The 25,029-nt window shown below is 44.2% G+C and overlaps 1 protein-coding gene across 1 annotated transcript in view; it reads right to left on the reverse strand.

Moving 5' to 3' along the window:
* Positions 1-15,023: 15,023 nt before the first annotated feature.
* LOC107124265 (rho GTPase-activating protein 6-like) overlaps positions 15,024-25,029 on the reverse strand; it is a 276,952-nt gene continuing 266,946 nt past the window's right edge. Inside the window, exons 2-3 of the mRNA XM_015427684.1 lie at positions 15,919-16,078; positions 15,024-15,109 (exon numbers count right to left, since the gene is read on the reverse strand). Of these exons, the coding sequence (XP_015283170.1) occupies positions 15,024-15,109; positions 15,919-16,078 (246 nt within the window). The remainder of the gene's footprint in view (positions 15,110-15,918; positions 16,079-25,029) is intronic.

Below are 25,029 nucleotides of genomic sequence, written 5' to 3' on the forward strand. Positions count from 1 at the left end.
AGAGTGAAGAGTCTTTTGCCATAGTCGAAAGGACTTTTCAGGAATATGTATTGGGAGTGTTCGGAAAAGGAATAGAAACCTGGGCAGGATGAAACTCTTGATCAGATGAAGTCTGTCGGGTAAGGAGAAGTTGAACAATCCCCATTCATTGAGTTGCATCTTAACAGATTCATAAAGCTTGTCGTAATTATAGTGAAGGAGGTCTTTGAGCTCTCTTGGAAACTTGACCCCAAGTGTTGCCATGTCTCTGTAATCCACTTGAATGGGAACGTCCTCGTTATTTGTTTCTTCAGCACATTAGTTATCCAAACCGAGTACATTTCTGAAAGGGCCGTTCTTAAAAGAGCTCTCTCAGCCCCACCTACCTCACAGGGTGTCTGTTGTGGCGGGGGAAGGGAAAGGAGTTTGTAAGCTGCTCTGAGACTCCAAGTGAAGGGAGGGGTATAAAGCCAATCTCCTCCTCCTCCTTCTCCTCCTCTTCTTCTTCTTCACCACAATCTGCCAACCAACATTTCCTGGTGGTCTTTGGCACCATGGACATCCATCTTGCCTCAACTAGAGCCAGGGCCTTTTTAACGGTGGCCCCTACCTGGTAAAATTAGCTCTCATATGAGATCAGGGCCCTGTGGGACCTTTTACAGTTCTGCAGGGCCTGCAAGATGGAGCTCTTCTGCCAGGCTTTTAGTTAGGGTGGCAGGTCCCCCCCCCCCGTTCTGGGCTTCCCCTCAGCAGGTCAGATCTATATTACCATCTAAGGACCTGTGACAGGAGCTCGATGACGACCCTTCACTGTCTTCGTCGCTCGAGCTCCCAACACCACCAAGCTTGGCCACGTTGCCTCAACCCCCTCCTTTTCTTATGGAGTATGTTGGCTTCAGACACCTGGACAGAGGAGGGAGGTTACATCACCATTCCCTTCACGCCCGTCCCTGCTGGATGTCGCTCTTTCTCTCTCTGTGCAGCGTCTCATCCAAGAGTCATCCCCAGCCTCTTCTTCCCTTATATTTTCCCCTCCTGGTTCCCAGTGGGCTCTGCTCTTCCCGGCGCCATCCCCCTCCCCACGCCCCGTCCAGCCACCCGGGTAAGTGGTGAGGGGGCCGTGGTCCGTCATTCCAGCTCTGTGTGGGGCTTGGTGTCTCCTGCCTTGGGGGGGGGTGGGGTGGAAGTCCCATCCTCGGGACAGGACCCAAACTCGAAACAGACTGCATCTGTAGGGTTTGACCATAATTTGCATCATAGGAATGTTATTGTATTTTTAAAGGTTTTTTAATTGTTTTAAATTCTTTGTATATTGTATATTGGTTATTGTATCTGATGGAACCTGCTATGTGGGGAGGGCAGGATACAAATCCAATAAAATGAAAATAAATAAAGACTTTATTTCATCAGGCCTGTAGCCTGGGGGGGGGGGCCTCCTGGGGACAATGCCCCCTCCCCTCCTGGTCCTCCTTGCCCCTGGCAGCCAAGAAAGCTGCAGCCACTCCCCAGCCATGCAATTCAGCTGCCCAGCATGCAACTCTTGGATTAGCAGGCATGGCTGCAGCCATCACTGTCTTCTGTGAGCACTGCTACTGGGGATGGGGGAGCCAGCCACCCTCCTCTGCATCTCCAAGAGCAATGCGGCTGCATTCTTTCCCTGCCAGCCGGCCGGCCAGCTGGGGGGAGGGAGACAGAGAATGCCTTCCATGAAGGGATTAACTCTCTAAAGGGAGTCAGAGGGCAAACCTGAGGATGGCTTGCAGCAAAGGGGCTGTTGTGTCTTCTTCAAGAGGCCCCTGCCATGCCCCGGATGGTCGGTGGGGCAGGAAAGTACTTTATTTAACAAACAATCAAGAAGCATTAAAACTCTTTTCCACATTCTCTTTCAAATTTCAAATTCCATGGCACCAATTCTCAGCTCAACTGGGATCCGAGGAAATGTTAACTACAGCTTTTATCTAAAATTGGTGCTGCAGCTTCGTTAACCCGGCCAAACGCCCTATAACACTTTCATTTTTCCTCCAGTCCCAAAGAAGTCTGCATGTCAAAGGTGCCCATGGGAAAAGGAGGTATTTTCTTTTCTGCTCCTCCAGCCCAGGGCAAATCTCACTGCTATTTTGCCCCATGACTGAAACCTTTTGTCTTTTGCTTAACAGTGATCTCTTGCTGGGAAGTGTTTCCCAAAGGCATCCCTCCGCAAGAGGTAAGGAGCAGCTGCCCAGTGTGAAGTCAGTGTGATTTCTCTTTCTGCTGGGAAAGGGAAGGGGCAGAAACTTGGAACGATCCCCTTGTGGGTTGCCCTGTCTGCTCCTTTGAGCTTGCATTAACTTACATCTGGACAGATGTTTGTAGGAGAAACGGGGCGAGGACCAGCTCCCAGAGGGTGGGGGAAATAGCAGCTGCCCGATGAGCCTGCAGCAGCCTTGCAAGAAGAAAATGTTCCTTCCTAAGTCCCCAGAGGGCAGCAACTCAGAAGACGAGCTGGGCAGCAGTCTCAGCCGCCCACTGATGTTTTCCTTTTTCCAGAAGGGAAAAGGCTCAGGAGCAAGGGTGCCTCCTAAGAGTACTCATCCCCCCCTCCTAAAAATTTTCTGGCTACGGGGCTGTATTTTATTTACCAGCAGACAAACAGAGGATAAGGGGAAACAAACAGGGGAAAAAGGCTTGGCTACTATTGTAATATTACTGAAATGTAGCTGTAAGTCAATGGGTGGAAAGACAAGCAAGTTAACATGATTAAAAAGACAAGATTCCTGCTAAGCTTCTCATTTACTACCAAGTCAAGCCCTTCAGGTCAGTTATCCATTAACAAAAATGGATCTACGAAAGTTTAATTATTAAGTAAATGATTCACCTCCCTGATATTTAGCCTTCAGAGTGTTTTCTAGCTTCTTTGAAACATTGGCTTAAGATAGCGGAGCAAACCAATTCTGATCAGGTATGTTACCTTTGGTTTCATGATTACTGTTTTGAGGTGGATTATAAAATTGAGCAGGAGCTCCTGACTCTTGTTCTAGATTCTTGCACACTCTCATTTGAAGGACCCAATCCTCAAGTCCTGCCATCTTGATATTTTATTAGATAGCCCTTATGGATAACTTTGGCCTCACTTCCAGGGCGGTAGAGGGTTTATTTTCCTGAGTACCACACAAGGTTCTATCCAAAGCTGATTCATCTTAGGACTCCTGTCATTCTTTCTCTTTCAGCTGTAAAATCCTAGACAATTTCTCAGAAAGGACGTATAGGACCTTTCCTTTTAATCTTTGGTTTTCACTCATAAATGTGTACATATTCTCCATGTGGCATTCTAACTCTTCCACATAATCTTCCACATAATCCAGTGTCCATTCTACCATACACATCCTATACCCTATATATGCCACAAAGATGATTTATGTGCTCCAGAGTTCACTCTGCTTTTTAGAGAGCTTTAGCTCGAGGAAAAACCTATTGAGATGGATGCCAGGGGGCAGGAAAAAATTATTTATTCATTTTATTTATTTACGTTATTTATAATCTGCCTTTATCACATGGACTCAAGGCGGTTTACACATAGTGAGTCAGTACAATCAACAAAATGGAATATTCAATAACTAATGCATTAGAATACTAGAAGACTTGAACCACCAGAAAAAACAGGAGCACAGCATAAGTATTAACATGATACATTAAGTGGTACAGAAATTACATAATAGGATCCTACTTACAATAGGCTGTATACAGCAGCAAAGACTACAAGTCCTGATCATTTAGTTTGCGAAACCATTTTGTGCTGTGCAATCTTATTACTTGAAAGAAAAGCCCTCTTGAATAGTTCTGTTTTGCATAGTTTGTGGAACGGCAGGAGCATGGGAGCTTCCCTGACCTCTTCTTTGAGGAGGCCATTCCACAAGGTGGGAGCCACAACGGAGAAAACACATGTACAGGCAGTGGTTGATTTTGCCCATTTTCAGGCTGGCACCTGCAGGAGTCCCTGCTGACAGGAATGGAGTTGTTGTGGCAGAGTAGAGGGGGACAGGCAGTCCTGTCAGTAGGAGGGGCCAAATTAATGAAGAGCTCAGTAACAAATGAGCAGCCAATGAAGTTCATACCAGCAGAGTTTAATTGCTCCAACTGGCCTGCAGCATTTCTTGTACATTTAAGATTAATCCTACAGGTTCAGGGTTGTGTCCTTACTACTGAGACATTATTTATCAGACTTTTATGAATTTTTCTAGCATATGGCTGCAATATGAGGAGACATTCTGTGTGCAGCTGTCAAGCTCAGACTAACTTTCAATTTCTTTTAGTTCTGTTTTTCTTCACCTTCACTTGTCATTTTGAATTCCTAAACGGGGGTATGTTGTTGGACAGCATGGGAGTAGAGGCTGTAACTTTCCTCAAGAAATGCCCCAAGTTGGTTTCCCGTGAGACTGACCTTGGAGAAACTCTCTCTGCCAGCCTAGTGTAGATAGGACACCATATATCTGTCCGTGTTGCCATAGTAATACCAGAGGTAGGTGTGACGTGGATGGATGTGGAATTTTATGCTTTTACCTATATCTTGTATTTTCCCATGCATTTTTTCATCAGTCTTAACAAAAGCTCTTGAACACACAGCATCATACCTCTAATAAAGCATTACACTGCCAATAATGTGTGTGGAGAGTGATTTAGCTCGGGACCCGACAGCAGCAACAACAGATTCAACCAATGTTCCCTCTAAGCTGTGGAGTCTCATGAGCAAAAATTCTACTTTGTGAGCTACTGGCATTAAAGTTGTGAGCGAGAGATTTGGCTGCTGCATAAATGAGTTTGCTCTGGAGGCCTCCTTCCTGAGCCGAGACAAAAATTTGTGAGCCGGAGGCTAAAAAACTGTGAGCTAGCTCACACTAACTCAGCTTAGAGGGAACACTGGATTCAACCATTGCCAACATCAGGAGCCAATGTCAGCTACAGGTGATCCACAACCAGGCCTGTGACTGGCTTTAGAACAGACAGCAGGCATCTGCTAACAGGAACTTAGAGTGGAGTGTTTCTGCCCAGCAAAAACAGGTTGCTTACCTGTAACTGATGGTTTTCAAGTGGTCATCTGTGCATTCACACCTCTGGAATACAGTGCATCTGCGCCGACCCCTATCAGTAAAATAGAAAACAAAAGGGATTTTCTCACCCTTTCCCCACTCACACGCCGGGCTCCAGTGCGCATGACTAGGGAGGGGCACGACAATCCCGCCAGTCTCAAGGGAAATCCCTCCCTGCTCTGGAGCAGAACAGGCGACATTTCACATTCTGACGTGTTGCGAACGCGTCTACTTCTGGCTGGCCCCATCTGTCGAAAATTGGCTGGAAATATATCCAATTGAGTTCCGACTCGTGCAACGACTTCCTCCTCTGCTCAGGAAGTCCGCCTAAACATTTAGGGATCTGAGCAAATAGGCTGCTATCAGGAAGACACCCCATAGTTGGCAATCGTTCCAAATCTCAAGGGCCAGTTGACACAGACCCTTCGACACCATCCCACCTTGACAGTTGAGGTAACACAGAGCTGTGGTGTTGTCTGTTAAGACTGCTATCGTGTGATGGGCCACCAGGTGGCAAAAAGACCTGAGAGCATACTGGATGGCTAACAGTTCCAAAAAGTTGATATGTTTGTGGGCGACATGAGCCTCCCACCTGTAGCCCACACACATCCATTTGCGTTGCACTCCCCATTCCCAAAGCGACACATCAGTGGTGAGTGTCATGGATGGGGCGAGTGGGTGAAACAAAGCATCCTCCAGAAGGTTGTGTGGGTTCTCCCACCAGTCCAACGAGTCCAACACCTGTGCGGGGAGGATGAATCTCTGGGACTGGGGCTGAGCTTGTGGGTGGAACCTCCTGAAGAACCACAGCTGAAGCAGCCTCATGTGAAGCTGGGCAAAAATGAGTACTGCTGTAGTAGCAGCCATTTGCCTTGCAGAAGCATCCCCTTGCTGACGTAGGAGGCTTATGAGAGCAGTGATGTCATCTGCCCAATGAACTGGACCCACAATGAAGGGGTGAGCATAGATTTTTGAGGTTCACTCTTAGCCCGAATGCCTCTAGGGTGCCTAGAGTCAGATCTATGTGGCTTAGCAAGGTGGCTTCTGAATCTGCTACCAGCAACCAATTGTCGATGTATGGAAAAATTCGTACACCGCACGGAAGAATACAGGTGGGCAGCGATGACTACCATCATCTTCGTAAAAACTTGAGGGGGGGGCGTAGATAGCCCAAAAGGAAGGGCCTTGTACTGAAAATGTCCCTCTCCTACAGCAGAACACAGGAACAGCCTGGGAGCCGGGTGGATTGTCACGTGGAAATACGTGTCTTGCAACCAATTGTCGATGTATGGAAAAATTCGTACACCGCACGGAAGAATACAGGTGGGCAGCGATGACTACCATAATCTTCGTAAAAACTTGAGGGGGGGCGTAGATAGCCCAAAAGGAAGGGGCTTGTATTGAAAATGTCCCTCTCCTACAGCAGAACGCAGGAACAGCCTGGGAGCCGGGTGGATTGTCACGTGGAAATATGCGTCTTGCAAGTCCAGAGTCACCATCCACACACCCCGTTTGAGAAGTGGAAGGATGTTCTGCAAGGTTGTCATGCAAAACTTTTTGTAAGCAATGAAACAATTTGGCTGCTTGCAGGAGGCCTGAGGTCATAGGCAAGGTGATGGCTGTCGATGTGTCCATCTGGACAATATCAAACACTGAGTCCATGACTGTAGGTGGAGGCTGAACAATTGATGGGGTCAGTGTGTTAGCCATTCGCTTAATGAAATCCCCATAAAACTTGAGGTCCTCTGATGGGGATATTGAGAGGTCCTCAGCCACTTGCTGTGGTGGAGAGGGTTCCACTGGAGGATCTGGATGCTTATCCCCAGAGTGCGATAAAAGTATCGGAGGAGACAGAGTGCTCCAAAGTCTCTGAAAATTACATTGGGAGCATCGGGGTCGAAGGATTCAGCTCCAATTGTCTTTTAAACTGCGAGGGCCTCGGCGGCGGCAGTTTATATCCCTCTCCATCAGCATCAGCTTCGAGGGTTGCGGGTCAGCAAACTCCGGTGCCAGGGAAGGGTCTTGGTATCGGGCGAGCCAAGACAAGGTGGATCGACGATCCCAGTCCACTGGAGGATTGGGAGACCTGTGTTAAGTCCGTATCATGAGCTGAGTAGGACACAGTGAATGTGAAGGTGGTGCACCTTGTAGCTGCCCATGGCCAGAAGAGTCAAGCGAAGCAGCCCCGATAGGATTCAGTTCCACAGCCCGATGAGGGGTCAACAGAGCCTTAGCAGAGGAACCTTTCTTATGCTTCCTGTGCTTGACAGGCTGGTCGTTCTTGCCCTCCCTATACTTCTTAGCAGGAGTGTGGGGTTTGGACTGGGATGTTGGGACCGAGCGTTTCAGCACCCGTCGATTGACATCAGAGTGGGCTGATGTCAAAGACAACATGGCCGTCGACCCCAAGACAGGAGTCGACATTGAGGCATGTCCCGAAGTGTCCTGTGATGTCATCGGTGAAAAGGCCAACTCTAGCAATGCAACACGAAGTCTGGCAGCCCTGTTCTTTCTCGTCTGTTTCGAGAACTTGGCACAATGAGCACAAGAGTCCACTTGGTGCGATTCCCCGAGGCACAGGAGACAAAAAGAGTGTCAGTTGGGGGGGGGGGAGCGATTTTGCTACCGCACTTTAGGCACCGTTTGAAGAAACCCCACCATTTGGTCATAGGCTGGGGTGGTGGTGGTACCCTGCCACGGCAGAAAAACAACGAAAGAGTCCAGTTTCTCTAACTAACTCTATTTTGCTGGCCTGGATGAATCACAAGCGGGAATTAAGATTGCTGGGGAAAAGATCAACAGCCTCAGATATGCAGACAATACCACTCTAATGGCAGAAAGTGAAGAGGACCTTAAAAGTCTCTTGCTCAGAATAAAAGAGGAAAGCGCAAAAGTGGGCTTGAAGTTCAACATCAAAAAAACTAAGATCATGGCATCCGGCCCCATCACTCGTTGGCAAATAGAAGGGGAAGTCGTGGAAGTAGTGACAGACTTCACGTTCCTGGGATCCCAGATCATCGCAGACTGTGACAGCAGCCATGAAATTAAAAGACGCCTGGTCCTTGGCAGGAAAGCGATGGCGAACCTAAACAGCTGTCAGCAAGCTGCCATGGTGTTCTGTGTGACTTTTGATTTGTACATATGTGATCCCTGTCCATGCCAGCTGCCCATTATGTTTTCCTGCTGTAATGCCAAAGTACAACAACTGGAGGATGTGTGGGGGAGAGTATGCTTCAATGCTAGCTTGTTGCTTATTAAGCCTGAGAACTGCACCTGTGTTATGTCTACAGTTCGCCTGGTTCCCAGGACCTGGGCGCGCAACCGTTTTCTCCTGCCCGCCAGCGGGAATGTTACCCATTGGTTATGTATCTAACTTGAATCCCTTTATCATGTCTGCCCTAACTGCTTGTACCCAGTTCTAACAAGGAACGTGTTTGAGTGTCTTTCCAATGCTTTGAAATAAACCTTGCTTTCTTTGAAACGTGGATTTATTCTCGATGCTTGGGGATCCAACAACAGCATGATAAAAAGTAGAGACATCACCCTGCCAACAAAAGTCTGCATGGTCAAAGCAATGGTATTCCCAGTAGTCATGTATGGCTGCGAGAGTTGGACTATGAGGAAGGCCGAGTGCTGAAGAATAGATTCTTTTGAACTATGGTGCTGGAGAAGACTCTTGAGAGTCCCTTGGACTGCAAGAAGATCAAATCAGTCAGTCCTAAAAGAAATCAACCCTGACTGTTCCCTGGAAGGTCAGATAATTAAACTGAAGCTCAAATACTTTGGCCACCAAATGAGAAGGGAGCAATCCCTGGAGAAGACCCTGAAGCTGAGAAAGATTGAAGGTCAAAGAAGACGGGGACGGCAAAGGATGAGATGGTTAGACAGTGTCATAGATGCAACAAACATGAAATTGAGCAAATTTCAGAGGACAGCGGAAGACAGGAAGGCCTGGCGTGATCTGGTCCATGGGGTTGCGAAGAGTCGGACTCGACTGTGCGACTGAACAACAAAAAACTAGGAATCCATCGAAAACAGGAGAAAACCAAAATGCCAAGGAGAAAAGTTACCGACCAAAGCAGAGAAGATCCTACCAATGCGGCGGTCAGAAGAGAACTGGAAGGATTGTCGTGCCCTTCCCTAGTCATGTGCACTGGAGCTCGGCGCTTGACTGGGGAAAGGGCGCGAAAATCCCTTTTGCTTTCTATTTTAGTGATCGGGGTTGGTGCAGGCACACTATATTCCAGAGGTGTGATGCACAGAGACCACGAAGAAGATAGTTGGGTGTTGATCAGTGAGGCAGAAAGACAGAAGAAAAAGAAGGAAGTGGTGCTAGGAAAGGCTCTGAGCAGTCTTCTGATCTCCTACGCAAGACCGCACTAAACATTTGAATGGATACTGGTGCACTGATCTCACATGCCATGCCATAGATGACATGGACTTTGTATGTTGAAGAAAGCATGGTTATACTTACCTATAACTGATGTTCATTGAGTGTTCTTCTGTTCAGGCTTGCTTGGGAATTGTGAATGCACAGGCATCTGCAGATGGTATAAAAGCTTCTGGCAGGTGCGAGGTGCTCTCCTACCAGCATGGTTTTCCACCAAAGCACCTATAAAAGGGGGAACAGTGCCTCCCACTCTCAGTTCATTGACAGCACTGTTGGAGAAAGTACAACTGAAGGAAGACGAAAGAGCTCACAGCAGGGTAGGAGGGAGGGAGGTGTTGCCTGCACACAAAAACACTCAATGAACATCAGTCATACATAAACACAGACATGTTTTCATCATCATGTCTTCTGTGCAGTCCCACATAGAACAGTAGCGACCTAATATACTGAGGAGGAGGAGGAGGAGGAGGAGGAGGAGATTGGATTTATACCCTGCCCTTCACTCAGAGTCTCAGAGTGGCTTACAATCCCTTTCCTGTCAGGCAGGACTGAAGCTCTTTTAAAAAAGGCTGAGCAGGACATGTTTTGCTCACTACTGCATCACCTCTGGAGTCCACATTGATAGTGTAATGTTTAATGAAAGAAGAGGGAGTAGAACAAGTGGCTGCCCTGGAAATATCATGGAGAGAGACTCTGGATTTGAAGGCAGAGGAGATCTCTGTAGAATAGACTGTGATTTGGAGGCAACAAGAGATGCCTGCTTCCTTTTCACTCTCCTGAATGAGGATTACAATCCATTGTGAAATTGTCTGTGAGGAAACTTTACAACCTTATATGGGTCTCTGAGAGGCCCAGAAGAGATTTTTGTCTTGCTGGACGGCGGGATGGGGCTTGGGAAGGAGTGCCTTTGGTGCTGAGCAATGTCTTCCCAATCCTGGTAGCAGCTTAAGGCTGGGCACTTCACAGCATTCTGTGTGCGGACAAGGATAAGCACGGGTGGCAGTAGCCACTGGTCGAGTTTGGAGCCAAGGAAGGATTTGCCAGAACAAAGGCAGCCATGGACAGAACAAAGGCATGCCCTCAATTAAATATTAGCATGAATAAGTTGAAATAAACTAGTTAAACCCAAATCTATGGCAGTATATGTACGGCTTTATGATTGCTGCATTCAGATTTGCTTAGGCTTTAACAGGGGATTGGTTGTTTGACAGCTAGGGGCAAGACGGTGTCCTGTCCTTCACAATAGGTTAAGCTGAAAATGTGTGACTTACCCAAGTATCAGAAAAGAGTAAGAATCCAATAGCACCTTACAGACTAACAGAATTTGTAGTAGGGTATGAGCTTTCGTAAGTCACTGCTCTCATCTTCAGATTTGAAGCAAAATACTATTTTGACAATAGAGGCCACGATATTCAGATCATGGCCACAATTTTTTTTGTCTTTAAGGTGCAACTGGTCTCTTACTCTTTTCTATTGCTACAGACAGACTAACACGGCTGTTCATCATATCCAGGGCTATCCAGGTCAGGGTACGGCTATCCACCTTGACTTACCCAAGATCACCCAGCAAACTTGCATGGCAAAGTAGGGATTCAAACACTGGTCTCTCAGTTCCTAGCCCAACACTAACCACTGCACTATGCTGGCTCCAGGGCTGAAGATGAAGGGTGTCACTTAACAGTGGCACATTCAAGGAAATCTCTCACCGATGCAGAAACCAGTGGGAACATACTAATCAGTATGTTATTTGCTTGTGTGGGATTTAATTATGCACAGACACGGGATGTGGAAACAGTTCCTAAGCCCCTTACAGCTTTATCAAAGCAATGGATGCCTAGACATTATGGATCAAAAGAACAATAACCAAGTAGTGGAATATGACTTGGCTATGACTTATACTTGTGATCTGATAATCAGAAACTACTAGACTAGTAGGCATGAACTCATAGCCACAGATGGAAATTCTTCGTAGCCTCAACAGAGAAACACTGCAGACAATCCATGAGGTTTTCTGTGCACTGAAAAGTCCCCAATGATGTATTACATAAGGATTAACCAGAACACAGACATATGTTAGAAAACCACTGCACCTGCCTAAATATGTCACAACAACAACTAGATCTGGTAATCCATAACCAGTTCCCCAAAGGGCATGTTGAAAACAGACACCAATTTATCTACACAGAATTCAGCATCTTTCAGAAATGTGTGCAAACTGGTAACTGCCAACCTGAAAGGAATACTTGAATGACATGGTATTTCAGAGGAAATCTGTTCAGACCTTCAAAAATCCAATGAAGGCAGCTTTTGATAATGGAGATGATTTATACAAATCACTGTTGATTTACAAGAATACACCCTTAGAGAATGGGTGGTCCCCTGGTCCAGTTTTAATGGGAAGGCACATTACAGCTAATCTTAAATTTTATAATTAAATTATACTTATAATTAAATTAGACTTAAGTCTAATAATTAAAGTTTCAGAAGGATATAGGGAATTCAATTCAGAAACTATTTTGACAATAGAGCCCATCTTCCAAAACTAACAATTATGAGATTTTAAGGAAATGATTCCACTTGCTTGTATGATACAGAAAGTACAGCTGTGGAACAGCTATACCCAAGATCTTATGTGACCAAGACTGTCAATGGGAACTTTCTACATCTTAATCATTGTGATGTAAGAGCTATCCCAAGACATTCCCCAGGGGTCTCAGGAAGCACAAGTATCAGTCACCTGACAGAGAACACATGCAATAATTGAAGTAAATGGACTTACAAGGCTATAACTCTTTTTAGGATTGAACTGTTAGAGACTTCTATACAAGTTGTTCTATTTGCTCTCCAAATTATTGTTCCTTCTGTTTGGACCCCAGGAGGTCAAAGGAACCGATGGGTTCCAATTACGAACTCGGCAACCATCAGCTACCACCAAATTACTCTTAGGAATATCCTCGGGTGGTTAGAGCCCCCACTTAGTTGCTGTGCCTCCTGTTGCCCTTCAACAAGCAAGCACAAGGGAGATCTATCACAACTTTGCATTCTAAAGCTATTATGCTCCAGAGATGGACAGCTTCTTCACTGCCCCTGCTCAGTACCTTGCTTCAGATAGCAAGATCAAATAGATGTGGTGTTTTTACAGAGATTAAATTTAGAGTACTGCAGCATCCCCTGACATGCCCGATAAGCACTACCTCCACTCTATCTCTGGGGATGAATAGACTGCCTAAAATTGTTTGGTCTCCTACTGTTGCAGAAAAGGTGACCAGCCTTTTGGATCCTAACTTAGACTATTTAAAATATAAGGGAGTTTAATAAAATAATACACACATTCCAACCAAGCAATTCAGGCTAAGCAAGGGAACAAAGAAAAGGTGAAAACATGCCATCTTCTGTCCCTTATGAATTTAAAGCTGGAGCCAAGTGGCACTAAAAGTAGGAAGCTTTTAACCTGCAGAGATCTATTTTGGAGCTTTCCAACACTGTAGGAAAAAATGCTTACACTACAGAGTGTCTAAATAAAAATGATCAGTAGTAAGGTTACAAAAAAGCACAGAGATAAAGACCATGGTCACTCACAATGCAGAAGACTAATGTGTAATTAAATACAACACAGAGCAATGTAAACAAAGCTTTAACCCATAATCCATTTCTTGCCAAAACAAGCAAATCAGAGAGCAAATTCATTGCTGAACAGAAACATACTGGCAAAAACCTGAGCAGAGCAATACAAAGGTTCTAAATATTGCATTGCTTATTCTTTGGTATACTAATAACCGCAAATTTGGCCATTCAATCAAAATTAGTCAATTGGCTAGTCAAAAATACCAAAAAAAGTTTCTTGCACACCCCTAGTAACTATTAACACAGACAACACTTGACATTAGAATGTTCCCTGAAACAGAAAAATTGAACAGCTGCTACTTTTAAATAAAGTATTTTTCACTGTGTTTATTTGTAGTAAAGTTCTGCCTTTCATTACTAAAATCTTTATGTTACTGTTCAGAGGAATGATGAGCAGTAAGTAGTAAAGTATTTTAAGAAATTTAGAAGAAGTGTTTAGCTGGTGCTTGGCTTTGCTATCTAACTCTAGATTTCAACAGGAAAACTACCTGGCCTCAAGAGTAAAAAAATAAAATAAAATCCCTTGCTGTTGAAACTAATCCCTGCTTTGTGAGCTATATAATGGGGCAGATCTTATTCCACTCCTACCACTCCTCTGAAATAGGGTTGCTAGCTCTGGGTTGGGAAATATCTGGAGATTTTGGGGTGGAGGCTGGGGAAGGTGGGATTTGGGAGGGGTGGGACCCTCAGAAGGTATAATGCCATAGAGTCCACCCCCCGAAGCAGCCATTTTCTCCAGGGTAACTGATCTTGGTTGTCTGGTGACCAACTGTAAAAGCAGGAGATCTCCAGGTGCCACCTGGAGGTTGGCAATACTAGCTCTGAGCCAAGTTTATTCCTTAAAATCATAGAATCATAGAGTTGGAAGGGACCTCCAGGATCATCTAGTCCAATCCCTTGCACAGGGCAGGGAATTCACAAATACCCCCCTCCCCCCGTGATCCTTGCTGTATGCCAGAGAAGGAGGGAAAAACCCTCCAGGATTCCTGGCCAGATTGGCCTGGAGAAAAATGGCTTCCTGACCCCAAAGTGGCAATTGGCATTTCCCTGGGCATGTAAGAAAGGACCGCAAGAACTAAGCACTGATACAACCCTTCCTGCTCTCGCTCTCATGCTCTGCCTAAGTTCACAGAATCTGCATTGCTGTCAGATGGCCATTTAGCCTCTGTTTGAAAGCCTCCAAAGAAGGAGAGCCCACCACCTCCCAAGGAAGCCTATTCCACTGTGTCAGGAAGTTCTTCCTAATGCTTAGCTGAAAACTCTTTTGATTTCATTTCAACCCATTGGTTCTGGTCTGACCTTCTGGGGCAACAGAAAACAAGTCTGCAACATCCTCTGGACAGCCCTTCCAGTATTTGAAGATGGTTATCATATCACCTCTCACTCGTCTCCTCTCCAGGCTAAACATACCCAGCTCCTTCAACCTTTCCTCATAGGACTTGGTCTCCAGACCCCTCACCATCTTCATTGCCCTCCTCTGGGCACATTACAGCTTGTCAACATCCTTGTTAAATTGTGGTGCCCAAAACTGAACTCTATGTGAGGGCTAACCAGAACAGAGTAAAGTGATACCATCACTTTATGTGACCTGGATACTATACTTCTGTGGATACACCCCAAAATCACATTTGTCTTTTTAGCTACCGTATCACACTGCTGATTCATCCTATTATTATGTATTAGATTTTTCGTACCTAAATGCAAAACGTAACATTTATCCCTGTTAAAATTTATTTTGTTTTGCCCAGTTTTCCTGCCTGTCAAGATCATTCTGTATCTTCACTCTGTGTTCTACTGTATTTGCTATCCCTCCCAATTTAGTACCATCTGCAAATTTTATAAGCATTCCCTCTATTCCTTCATCCAAATCATTAATAAAGATGTTGAACAAAACAGCTCCCAGGACAGACCCTGAGGCACTCCACTTGTCACTCCTTTCCAAGAGGATGAGGAACCTACCCTACCCTTCATGTTGATGCAAGGTTAAGGCCTTCTTTCATTCTGAAGGAGCCTTTCTCCTCCTGAAGTGGCTCTTCTGCTGGAGGAAGAGGCACTTAACATAACATAAGAACATAAGAACATAAGAACATAAGAGACGCCAATGTTGGATCAGGCCAAAGGCCCATCCAGTCCAACACTCTGTGTCACACAGTGGCCAGAAATACCAGTGCCATCAGGAGGTCCAGCAGTGGGGCCAGGACATTAGAAGCCCTCCCACTGTTGACCCCCCCCCCCAAGCACCAAGAAGACAGAGCATCACTTGCCCCAGAGCCCCTAGCTATACCTTGTGGCTAATAGCCACTGATGGACCTCTGCTCCATATGCTTATCTAATTCCATAAGAACTTAAGTCAGAGTTAAGCTCCTTGGGCTGGAGAAAGGTTGGATCTACCCCAATCACATTAGCAGCTGAAAAAAAAAAGTTTGGTTTTTGTACCTTCCTTAACGCATCACCCAAGAAACACTTTCAAGATGGTTAATGATACATTTTTGTGCACTTGTTACCACAGCGATTTATAAGGCTACTCTTAGCAGCACCAGTCTGTCATTAATTTTCCCCTTCAAGTAAGTTAATGCCTTCAATGAGTAGGCCTTCAAGCTTGTTTGAGGGTGTCTAACATTCATTTACAGGGTGATATTCTGTCACATTATTGCATATATATTGTGAGTATATTGGGATCATCTTCAGCTTCATAAAAATGATGTTGCCAGCCACAACTCACAACCCACTGTAATACAGCCACAAATAACTATACAATACACACACACACACACACAGACACTGCATTTCCTGCGCTTGCGATTTTGTAAGCTTGAGAGTTCTCTTCAACACTGCTATCAGGAAAATAATTTTTTGTCTTACCTTTAGGAATAGTTATCTGACAACCTAGGTCACAGTCCTGCTGCAACTGATAAAATGCTACTTCCTGTAGCCGAGCACGTTCCAATTCTGAAAGGCTCTGAACAGGAACAGACTTCAGACGGACACTGCGTCCTGACATGCTGTTCCAAGTGAAGTCACCCTGCATGAAATAAAATATGCAAACATGAAGAATGAGATGTGTATGAATCGGCATTGACATAACAAGGAATGCTTCCTGAGGTTATAGGTCTGCTAGCACGGTGGCTCAAGTGGTTAAGACCCTGAACTGCAGGCTGTGGAACGTCGGTAGTTCAGCAGTTTGAGACCCGAGTGTGCCGCATGACGGAGTGAGCTCCCGTCTCTAGTTCCAGCTCCTGCCAACCTAGCAGTTTGAAAGCAAGAAATTGCAAGTAGATAAATAGGTACTACTTCAGTGGGAAGGTAACAGCGTTCCGTGCGCCTTGGTGTTTAGTCATGCCCGCCACATGACCACGGAAATGTCTTCGGACAGCGCTGGCTCTTCGGCTTTGAAACGGAGATGAGCAGCACAACCCTAGAGTCAGATTCGACTGGCTTTCGAGCAAGGGAACCTTTACCTTTACCACCCCTATTATTGCAGTGTTTCTCTGTCTGCCCCCCCCCCCAACCTCTCAAGAGTGTGCTTGAAAATGCACTTTATCATACTGTATTTAAAGCCCCCTGAGGAATTAGGAAAGAAGGAGCGTTATCATCTCCAGATCCTAGATGGAGTGTGAATGGTGGGAAACTGATGGCAGAAGTGAGGCTACTGCCACCATCAAAAATCCACCTCCTGTGATCAGTCTGGTTTTACCCTTACTGGCATCTTTGGTACAAACAAGCCAATGAAAATGTCAATCCCTCATTCCACAAGTAAAATATATATTTCATGCTTAAGATACAGGGCCCTATCCATCATACAGGCCATCCCTCCACACTTGTGGCATTTTTAGTCATGAAATGTCAACCTGGATTTAGTCATGAAATGTCAACCTGGATTTAGCAAGATCAAGCTAAAACTACCTGAAACCACTGGTAAAGATAATTAGGGGACCTGAAGTAGTATGCCACCAATATACAGATGGCATCTCCTTAACAGTTGAGTGAGGTGGGCCTGCAGAAGTCCTTACCAGGTGCCTGAAGACAGTAATGGGATGGATGGAGGATAAACTGAAGCTCAGTCCAGATGAGACTAAGATGCTGTTGGTCAATAACAAATCTGCTTGAGGACTGAGATGTCAGCCTATCCTGGAGGAGGCTGCACTCCACCTGAAGAAGCAGATTGGTAACTTGGGGGTACCTGCTGGATCCTGGCCTGCCTATTCACCTTCTACCCAATTGGGCCAGCCTTTCAAGGTCATTTACATACGTGGGCTCATTGGGCCTTGCTCCATTCTGCATGTCATCCTCTCTCCCCCCACAGCCAGTTGGAACACAGAGGTTGTCTGCATATGTGGCCTGATTGGCCCTCACCTCCAACATTCTAAACAGTTTACTGTTACTGTTGGGAGTCCTTGAATGTGTCCTGAAGTAAAATACATCTCCCAGACTTTCCCTAAGAATTCAGTAGAGTTGTCAATCTCCCTATGAGGCCTGGAGATCTCCTGAAAATCACTGTGTTCCCCAGCTACAGCACATCATTTCTCCTAAGAAAATTTCACAGCTATTACAACTGATCTCCAGATGACCAAGATCAGTTCTCCTGGAGACAATGGCTGCTTTGGCCAGTGGACTCTATGGCATTATACCCTGTCGGGGTCCCTCCCCACCTCAAACCCTGCCCTCCCCAGGCTCTACCTCTCAAATCTACAGGTCTGGCCCTCCTCTTAGTATTGCCAGCCTCCAGGCGGCACCTGGAAATCTCCAAGATCAGTTCTCCTGGAGAAAATGGCTGCTTTGGGCAGTGGACTCTATGGAATTATACCCCGATTAAGTCTCTCCCCACCCCAAACCCTGCCCTCCCCGAATTCTACCCCTCAAATTTACATGTATTTCCCCACCCAGATTTGGCATCACTGTAACTGGCTATGGAACCACTTTCCAGACCCTTGGTTCCAAGAAAACATGGCATAGGAGGAGGTGCTTTTCTACCTTAGCTGCCACTGCATAGCCCCAAATCAACATAAGTCAGGGGTGGAAGAAACCATACCTGTTACCTTGCGGCTCTCCTCCCATACTACCCACTTGGTGCAGCAAAATGATACAAGACAATCCTGCCTTATAGCTAAGTAGAAGGAAATACACATGGCTCACCTCCCTCTATTTTCCCCTTCTCTCCACCATCCCACCAACCACAGCCGGGACACTCACCTAGAGCGTCTTACTAGAGGCTATTGTGTTTCTTCCCACAACGGGCCTTACTCTTAGTATACTAAACCCAGTTAAGAGGAGAGAGGGGAAAAGACCAAAACTACTTCAAGTTTTTCTCAGACAATTTATTTATTTATTGCATTTTTATCCCGCCCTCCCTGCGAACGGTACAACCCTGTGCTCAATATAAAAAGTGTCCTCTTGCACACTTCTGTTTTGCTCTCCTGTACAATTCTGATTGACACCTTCTGTCAAATGATGCAAGTGTAGCATTTCTTCTGACCTCGTTGGGCTGTTCCACAAGCTGGGAGCCATGCTCTAGTAGAAGCAACTGTAGTTCTTACCCATTTCTAGGGTTAAGAACTTCAGAAGGTTTTGCTCAGATGAGTGCAACTGTTGTGCCAAGGTATATTAGGGGAGGGACCTAGGCCATCTAGGACCTGCTGCATGGAAAGCACATGCTCTGGCACTGTGCCCAACTATGGCTGTCTTAAATGGCCTAGTGTATACTCCTTTGGAATGAGAAGGCTGACTTTGAATTCGATACTAGGCACATCCCTCCTCTTTTCCCAAGGGATGGAAGAATGGAAGAAATCATCTTACATGAAGATCTTGAAAGGTGACAGAGATTTTACAGATGACAATTTCCCTTTTTCTAAGAATCAACCTCTGCTGAGAAAAACTAGTAAAGGTAAAGGTTCCCTTGCTCGAAAGCCAGTCGAATCCGACTGTAGGGTTGCGGTGCTCATCTCTGTTTCAAAGCCGAAGAGCCAGCGCTGTCCGAAGACGTTTCCGTGGTCATGTGGCCGGCATGACTAAACACTAAGGCGCACGGAACGCACGGAAAAACTAGAGCTGCACAAAAAGAGCTCATTAGCAATGTAACGTATACAGTGACTATAATCTGCTTTAAGGAAAGTGTGCCATCGAGTTGCAGCCAACTCATGGCGACCCCCCGAAATTCCATGTCATGGGGTTTTCAAGACAAGCAATAAGCAGAGATGGTTTGCCACTGGCTTCCTTGGTGGTTTCCCATCCAATTACTGGCCCTATTTAGCATTTGAGCTCTGACAAGTTCAGGGTGGTCTGGGGTATTAGGGCTGCTAGCTCACTGCACACCTTATGCATCTGTTATGAACAGAGGTGCCCTCGGTCAATGTCTTCATGGCATTTGTTTGAGAACATTTACGTTTTGTGGGTTACACACATGTGTTGCATTTATTAATATGGGCACTACTACAGTATTTTATTCAAGACACTCTGCAGTTAGAGATTCATACTGGATTTTTGGCTGTCTGTTTCATTAGTTTTATTTACTGCATATTCTAAAAGCCGAATATCCAAAGTTGATAGAAGTGGGGATCATCAAAAGCCTCTTGCAACTTGTACCCCTTAATTTCTCTGTACAGCAGATTAAGTTTTTGGACATGGCAATTTTGCATATGTGAAATGCTTCTCTCCCCAAAGAGACTATACCAGGACCCTCCAACAAGGCTCCGAGAGGTACAATGACATCCATCAATGTTTTTAGAAAGTCAGTTGAGCCAGATAAGGCTTCTGCCCAGCATGGCTTACAACTGGCCGGTGGAGATCTGTCTGACTGCGCCACGGATCTTTAAAAACATTGCTTTGGCAGCAGGTGCTACCACAGCACAAGGATCTTCAATGCATGACTGAAGGCAAGCTGTGTGTATGCAAGAAAACAAAATGTTGGTTTTAAAAGACATCCTGTTAAAGAGAGATTTTCTGCGTGAAATGTTGTGAATTTCCTATGAGAGTTATGCATAGCTTCACTCCCTGACATTTTGTGGTTGGCTCTGCCATCCATGGCAGCCATTTTGTGATTGGCTTGCCTTCTGTGGCAGCCATTTTGTGATTGTGCTCATCACTCTACATCAGAATTCCAAAAGTACCTGCAGGCTTAAAACGTTGAAGACCACTGGATTACATTTCCCAACTAAACCTTGGGGTAACTCTAATCTTCACAAAATAAATGACCAACCAAAGGACATAACATGGACAATCCTGATTCTCTAGACATCTCACAGGAGTAGTTCTAGAACAGCAGCATTTCAAACTATTTCGTACAATTGCAGCCCTAATGCATGAGAAGCATCACACTTTATATAGAACTTAAAATGTACGCTTCCATTCATTCTAAAATCCCAGTATAAAAAGTAACTCTGTGGTGCCTGTACTAAACCCCTTAGTCCCAACTGTTTCTTGATTCACCATTCAACACATTCAGTCTAATAGAAATAAATTCAGCAACAATACTTTCATAATCCTTCAAGAACATAATGGAACTGACGTGGACCTGTAAAATAAACACTGAAGTGCCCTTGGTCAATGGAAAAAGCTGCTTGAGAAGTCAGTCTGTCCTGGAGAGGGCTGCATTTCTCCTGAAGGAGAAGGGTTGTAGATTGGGGGTGCTGCTGATTCAGGCCTCCTGTTCAGCTGATGCAAAAAGATAACATCTGAATTAGATAATGTAGTGTACTCTGAGTGAGGCTGCCTTTGAAAACTGCCTGGAAACTTCAGCTGGGCCAAAATGCAGCAGTCTACCATAAGGAGAACTGATCTTGGTCATCTGGAGATCAGTTGTAATAGCTGTGAAATTTTCTTAGGGGAAAGATGTGATCTGGCAGCCCATCTGTTTCAAGGCATAATGTGATGGTTCTTCTCTTGAAGACTCTAGAGGGCTTGGGGCCAGGATACTTGAAGGACTGCCTCCTCCCATGCTGCCCACCAGTTACCATCTGCTTCACAAGTCCAAGACTTTCAGAGGACAGGTGATGGTGACCCAGAGAAAAGGACTTTTCCGTGGTGGCACCTTCCCATTTGAGGTTTGTCTGGCTGCTATCATATTGTGTTTTAGGTGCCTCTCCACATTGGTTCTTTTTTACCCAGGCTTTTAATTGAGGAGGCTGATCTTTTTACACCAGTCTACTTTTTACACCAGTCTACTTCCAGCCTTAAAACTGTTTTATGATACTTGTATTAAGATGAACAGTATTTAAGCTCTGACAACTATACAATCTATCAGCCTATCAATACACTAGAATAGTAGAGTATTACTTAATACACAATTCCGACAAGCCATAATTGTTGCTGGATGGCAAACACAGCTGATTGCCACTATAATCCTAATCTAGATTTTCTTATAGTGAACAGGCACATCAATTTAACAATGTTATAAACTATGAAGTTTATATTAAAATTCGTTATACATTTATGAAACAAACCTTTAATGTGATAATGCAAAATCTACGACAACAATATCTGGATTTCAAAGGCTTGATGCAATCAGAGCAGACCGCCATGGCAACACAGTAGTATCAACGACAGTATTTTGGCATTGGCCTCTTCCAGGGACCATAATAACTGTTCATAACAAACAGCTATTCAGTTGATGGAATTCCTCTATATTCTGGAACAATCTACCCTCTAGAGAGTCTATACTGGCAACCATGAAGGAGCCATTTACTGAAACCACAGAGGATGTATATTCCCCAAGCACTCATTTCTATTCATCCTATAACCTCCTTTTGGATGCATTATTTTAAATTACAAATGCAACTCAAAGAAAACCAATCTACCTATGGAAGTAAATGGGGGGGGGGGGAGTTTCAAACAGATCATCTACAACTCTGGATGCGCTTTCATTTTAGGTCTTGTAAACCAAGGCTTAATCCTAAATATTGCAAAACAAATACATTACCAGCATGAAATCTTATCATTAAAGTGCTCCCCTTCTGTAGGTCTCTTCAATGATTAACAACAGAATGTTGAAATAATGTCTTTTGCAGAACTACGAGACACCAAACTGTGTTAAAGTGTGTTTAAGGATACATTCCTCATTCTCGGAAGTAATCTTGTATAATCCTGCTCTTACTTTTAAGCATCTCACTGATGCACTTACATACACCTATAACTCAAAATGTACTGTCGTTCAGCAAAGATAAAAAGGTACTGATCCTGAGATTCCCTTATGATCCCTTTCCAAACTATACACATGCCCTCCTCATTAGAAAGTGTCTTATTTGTGAAAGGAAATCCATAACCATTTTTAATCTTTGGTGTTTACAAGTTTGAACAATGTGAACATTGCCTTTTAGTTTCATTCTTTGTTTTAAGCAGCACATTTATTTTGGACATGGAGAAGGGGGGGTGGAGCCCATAAAATTTCCCACTGTTATGAAAAACAGAAACAATTGCTAGAGTTACGAGATACTCTGAGACTGCATCAGAGGATAACCAGATCCTATTCAGTACTATACTTCTCAGCAAGTTGTAAATTTAAAAGACTAGCTCAGGAATGATCCAGTTTTTAGATTCTGCTGACCACTATAGTTTGAAGGTAATGGTGTAAGAGCTGCAAGGTATTCAACCATGCAAACTGATCCCACTCCCAAGTGATCCATGATAGTAGAACTGTTACTATTTAGTAGCAAAAGCTTTCTTCAGTTATTGAGTGCACACACTGAAACACAGCCTGGGAATCTTATACAAAATCACAAGAAATACACAAGGAAGACTGACTTATGGAATTAGTAGCAACCTACACTTCTCATTTTCTTTATTAATGAAACTTTTATTACACTGTTATTGAAGTTTAGTAGGACTCCTAGGGCCAAATAATGGCTTCAGGAATACGATCTGGCTTGCAGACTGCCAGCTGGCAATCTCTGGTTTACCTTGATGCATAAAATCAGCAATAACAAACTTGAATCCATGAAATTATACTGTTTAGTGCATTTGAATATACTAGGTATGTTCTGCAGCATGCCCCTCCTCACTGCTATTAAAAAATTTTTTTGCTAACAAGACAGGTGTAAAACCTATATCCACTTATAAAAAAGATAAAACTATTTGAAGGAATTTTAACTAAAGTAACCTAGTCTAGTCATGTAATTGACTTTAATTACACAACACCACTGCTGACAGAAGGTTTTTGCTCCTCTTGGACTTGTCAGAGTGCATGCTAAGTCATGAAAACAGTCCAAATAAAAGGTCTTTGAGAATTTCCTGCTTGTTGACTTCTGAGCCTACTAAGTGGCAGGTAAGGATGCCAGTGTTTCTCTTACCAAGCAAGAAACCTGTTATGAATGGGGAAAGCTGGTTGTTTGATTTTTTTGCCCAGTTAGCTACAGCAAGCAAATGCTAATAGTTAATCTTCTCAAACAGTACTATTAAAAAAAACACCTATCAACCCAGCACACACAATTGTTATCTTACCTGTTATTAACCAACATTTGCTTTTCCAGCGATGCCTTTTCTAACTTGATGAAACCAACCTTGAAGAAGGATAATCCAGAATTCTTGTAACAGGCACATATTTTTCTGCGGCCATGAATATCAAAATTCAATTCCGACTGTAACTCTTACAACCCCTTTAGTTGCCGCAGATTTCTTACCAGATAAAACTAAATACTAAGATCCAATTCCCAGCTAAACATATTTAGTATTTCTAAATGCTGTGCAAACATGCCTTTAATTATAAAGAAAGACACAAGATCTACAACTGCTGTTTATCTCAAGGAGATTGTTTTGAAGCAGAAACGGAGTGATTATCTCTTCCCCCCATCCACCCAAAGCAAATCCTCTTCCACATGGCTGTACAAATGCATAACTGCCCTGTAACTGTGCAAACTTTCCTTATTAGGAGCACTCCAAAGAATGCTGCACACATCTGGTAAAATCCCTTGGAGTACGGTAAAGGCATTTAATGTTGTCTCATCCAAGACCATCAGTCCTTTATTTTTAAAAGCCTTCTTTGCAATGTCTCCTATCCTACTAAGCAATACATTATAGCCACAATATTCTTAAAAACAAAAACCATGCATACCTTGAATACTTTTTAAAAAACATATATTTTGAAAGAGTGATGACAGTACTCCTGAAATGGGTTGAAAGGATAACAGCATTCATCCATCAGTATGCCCCAAAATATCCTTGCTGTTCTGATCTGGTGATTTCATGCATGATGTTTAAAAATTGTTTTTTAGCATTTCTTTAATCTGTAGTGTGAATAAACCCCTGCATCCAATGGAAATGTATACTCACCTTGTTGACCCGGGATAGTAATCGAAAAAAAAATTATACCTGAGCTAGCAGTTATGACAGCAGCTCAGTTTCCTGTGACTGCTGCTGTTATACCATTTCTCCACTTTCCTTCACCTCATAATGCTAATATTAAACTGTGTTCTTCTAAAAAGAATCTTCCTGTTGTTCTGTAGAATAAATAGAACATCAATAGAACTATATTGTAAATAAAAAGTTTGAGAGCCAGTTTGGTGTAGTGGTTAAGTGTGTGGACTCTAATCTGGGAGAACTGGGTTTGATTCCCCACTCTTCCACTAGCAGCTGCTGGATGACCTTGGGCAAGCCATAAATCTGGTCAGAGCTGTTCTCTCAAGGGCAGTCCTCAAAAGAGCTCTCTCAGGCCCCACCCACCTCACAGGGTGTCTGTTGTGGGGAGGGGAAGGGAAAGGAGATTGTAAGCCGCTCTGAGACTCCGAGTGAAGGGCGGGGTATAAATCCAATCTCCTCCTCTTCCTCTTCTTCTAAATGCTAGACTTCTTGTGAAAATGCCTCATACATTCTTTTAAATACTAACCAAAAAAATACTACCAGCCAACCATGTCGTCGTTTGCATATCCTCCAATAATCAGACAACAGATTTTTAGTTCTTCTTATCTAAAAAGATAATTTCAACAGATAATTTTTCCCGTGTTCTGAATTTCTTCCAACCTCACCTGTACGAATCAGTTTTTGAAATAA

Source organism: Gekko japonicus, unplaced genomic scaffold (genome assembly GCF_001447785.1).
Source record: "Gekko japonicus isolate JY-2015 unplaced genomic scaffold, Gekko_japonicus_V1.1 scaffold296, whole genome shotgun sequence".
Lineage (NCBI taxonomy): Eukaryota > Metazoa > Chordata > Lepidosauria > Squamata > Gekkonidae > Gekko > Gekko japonicus.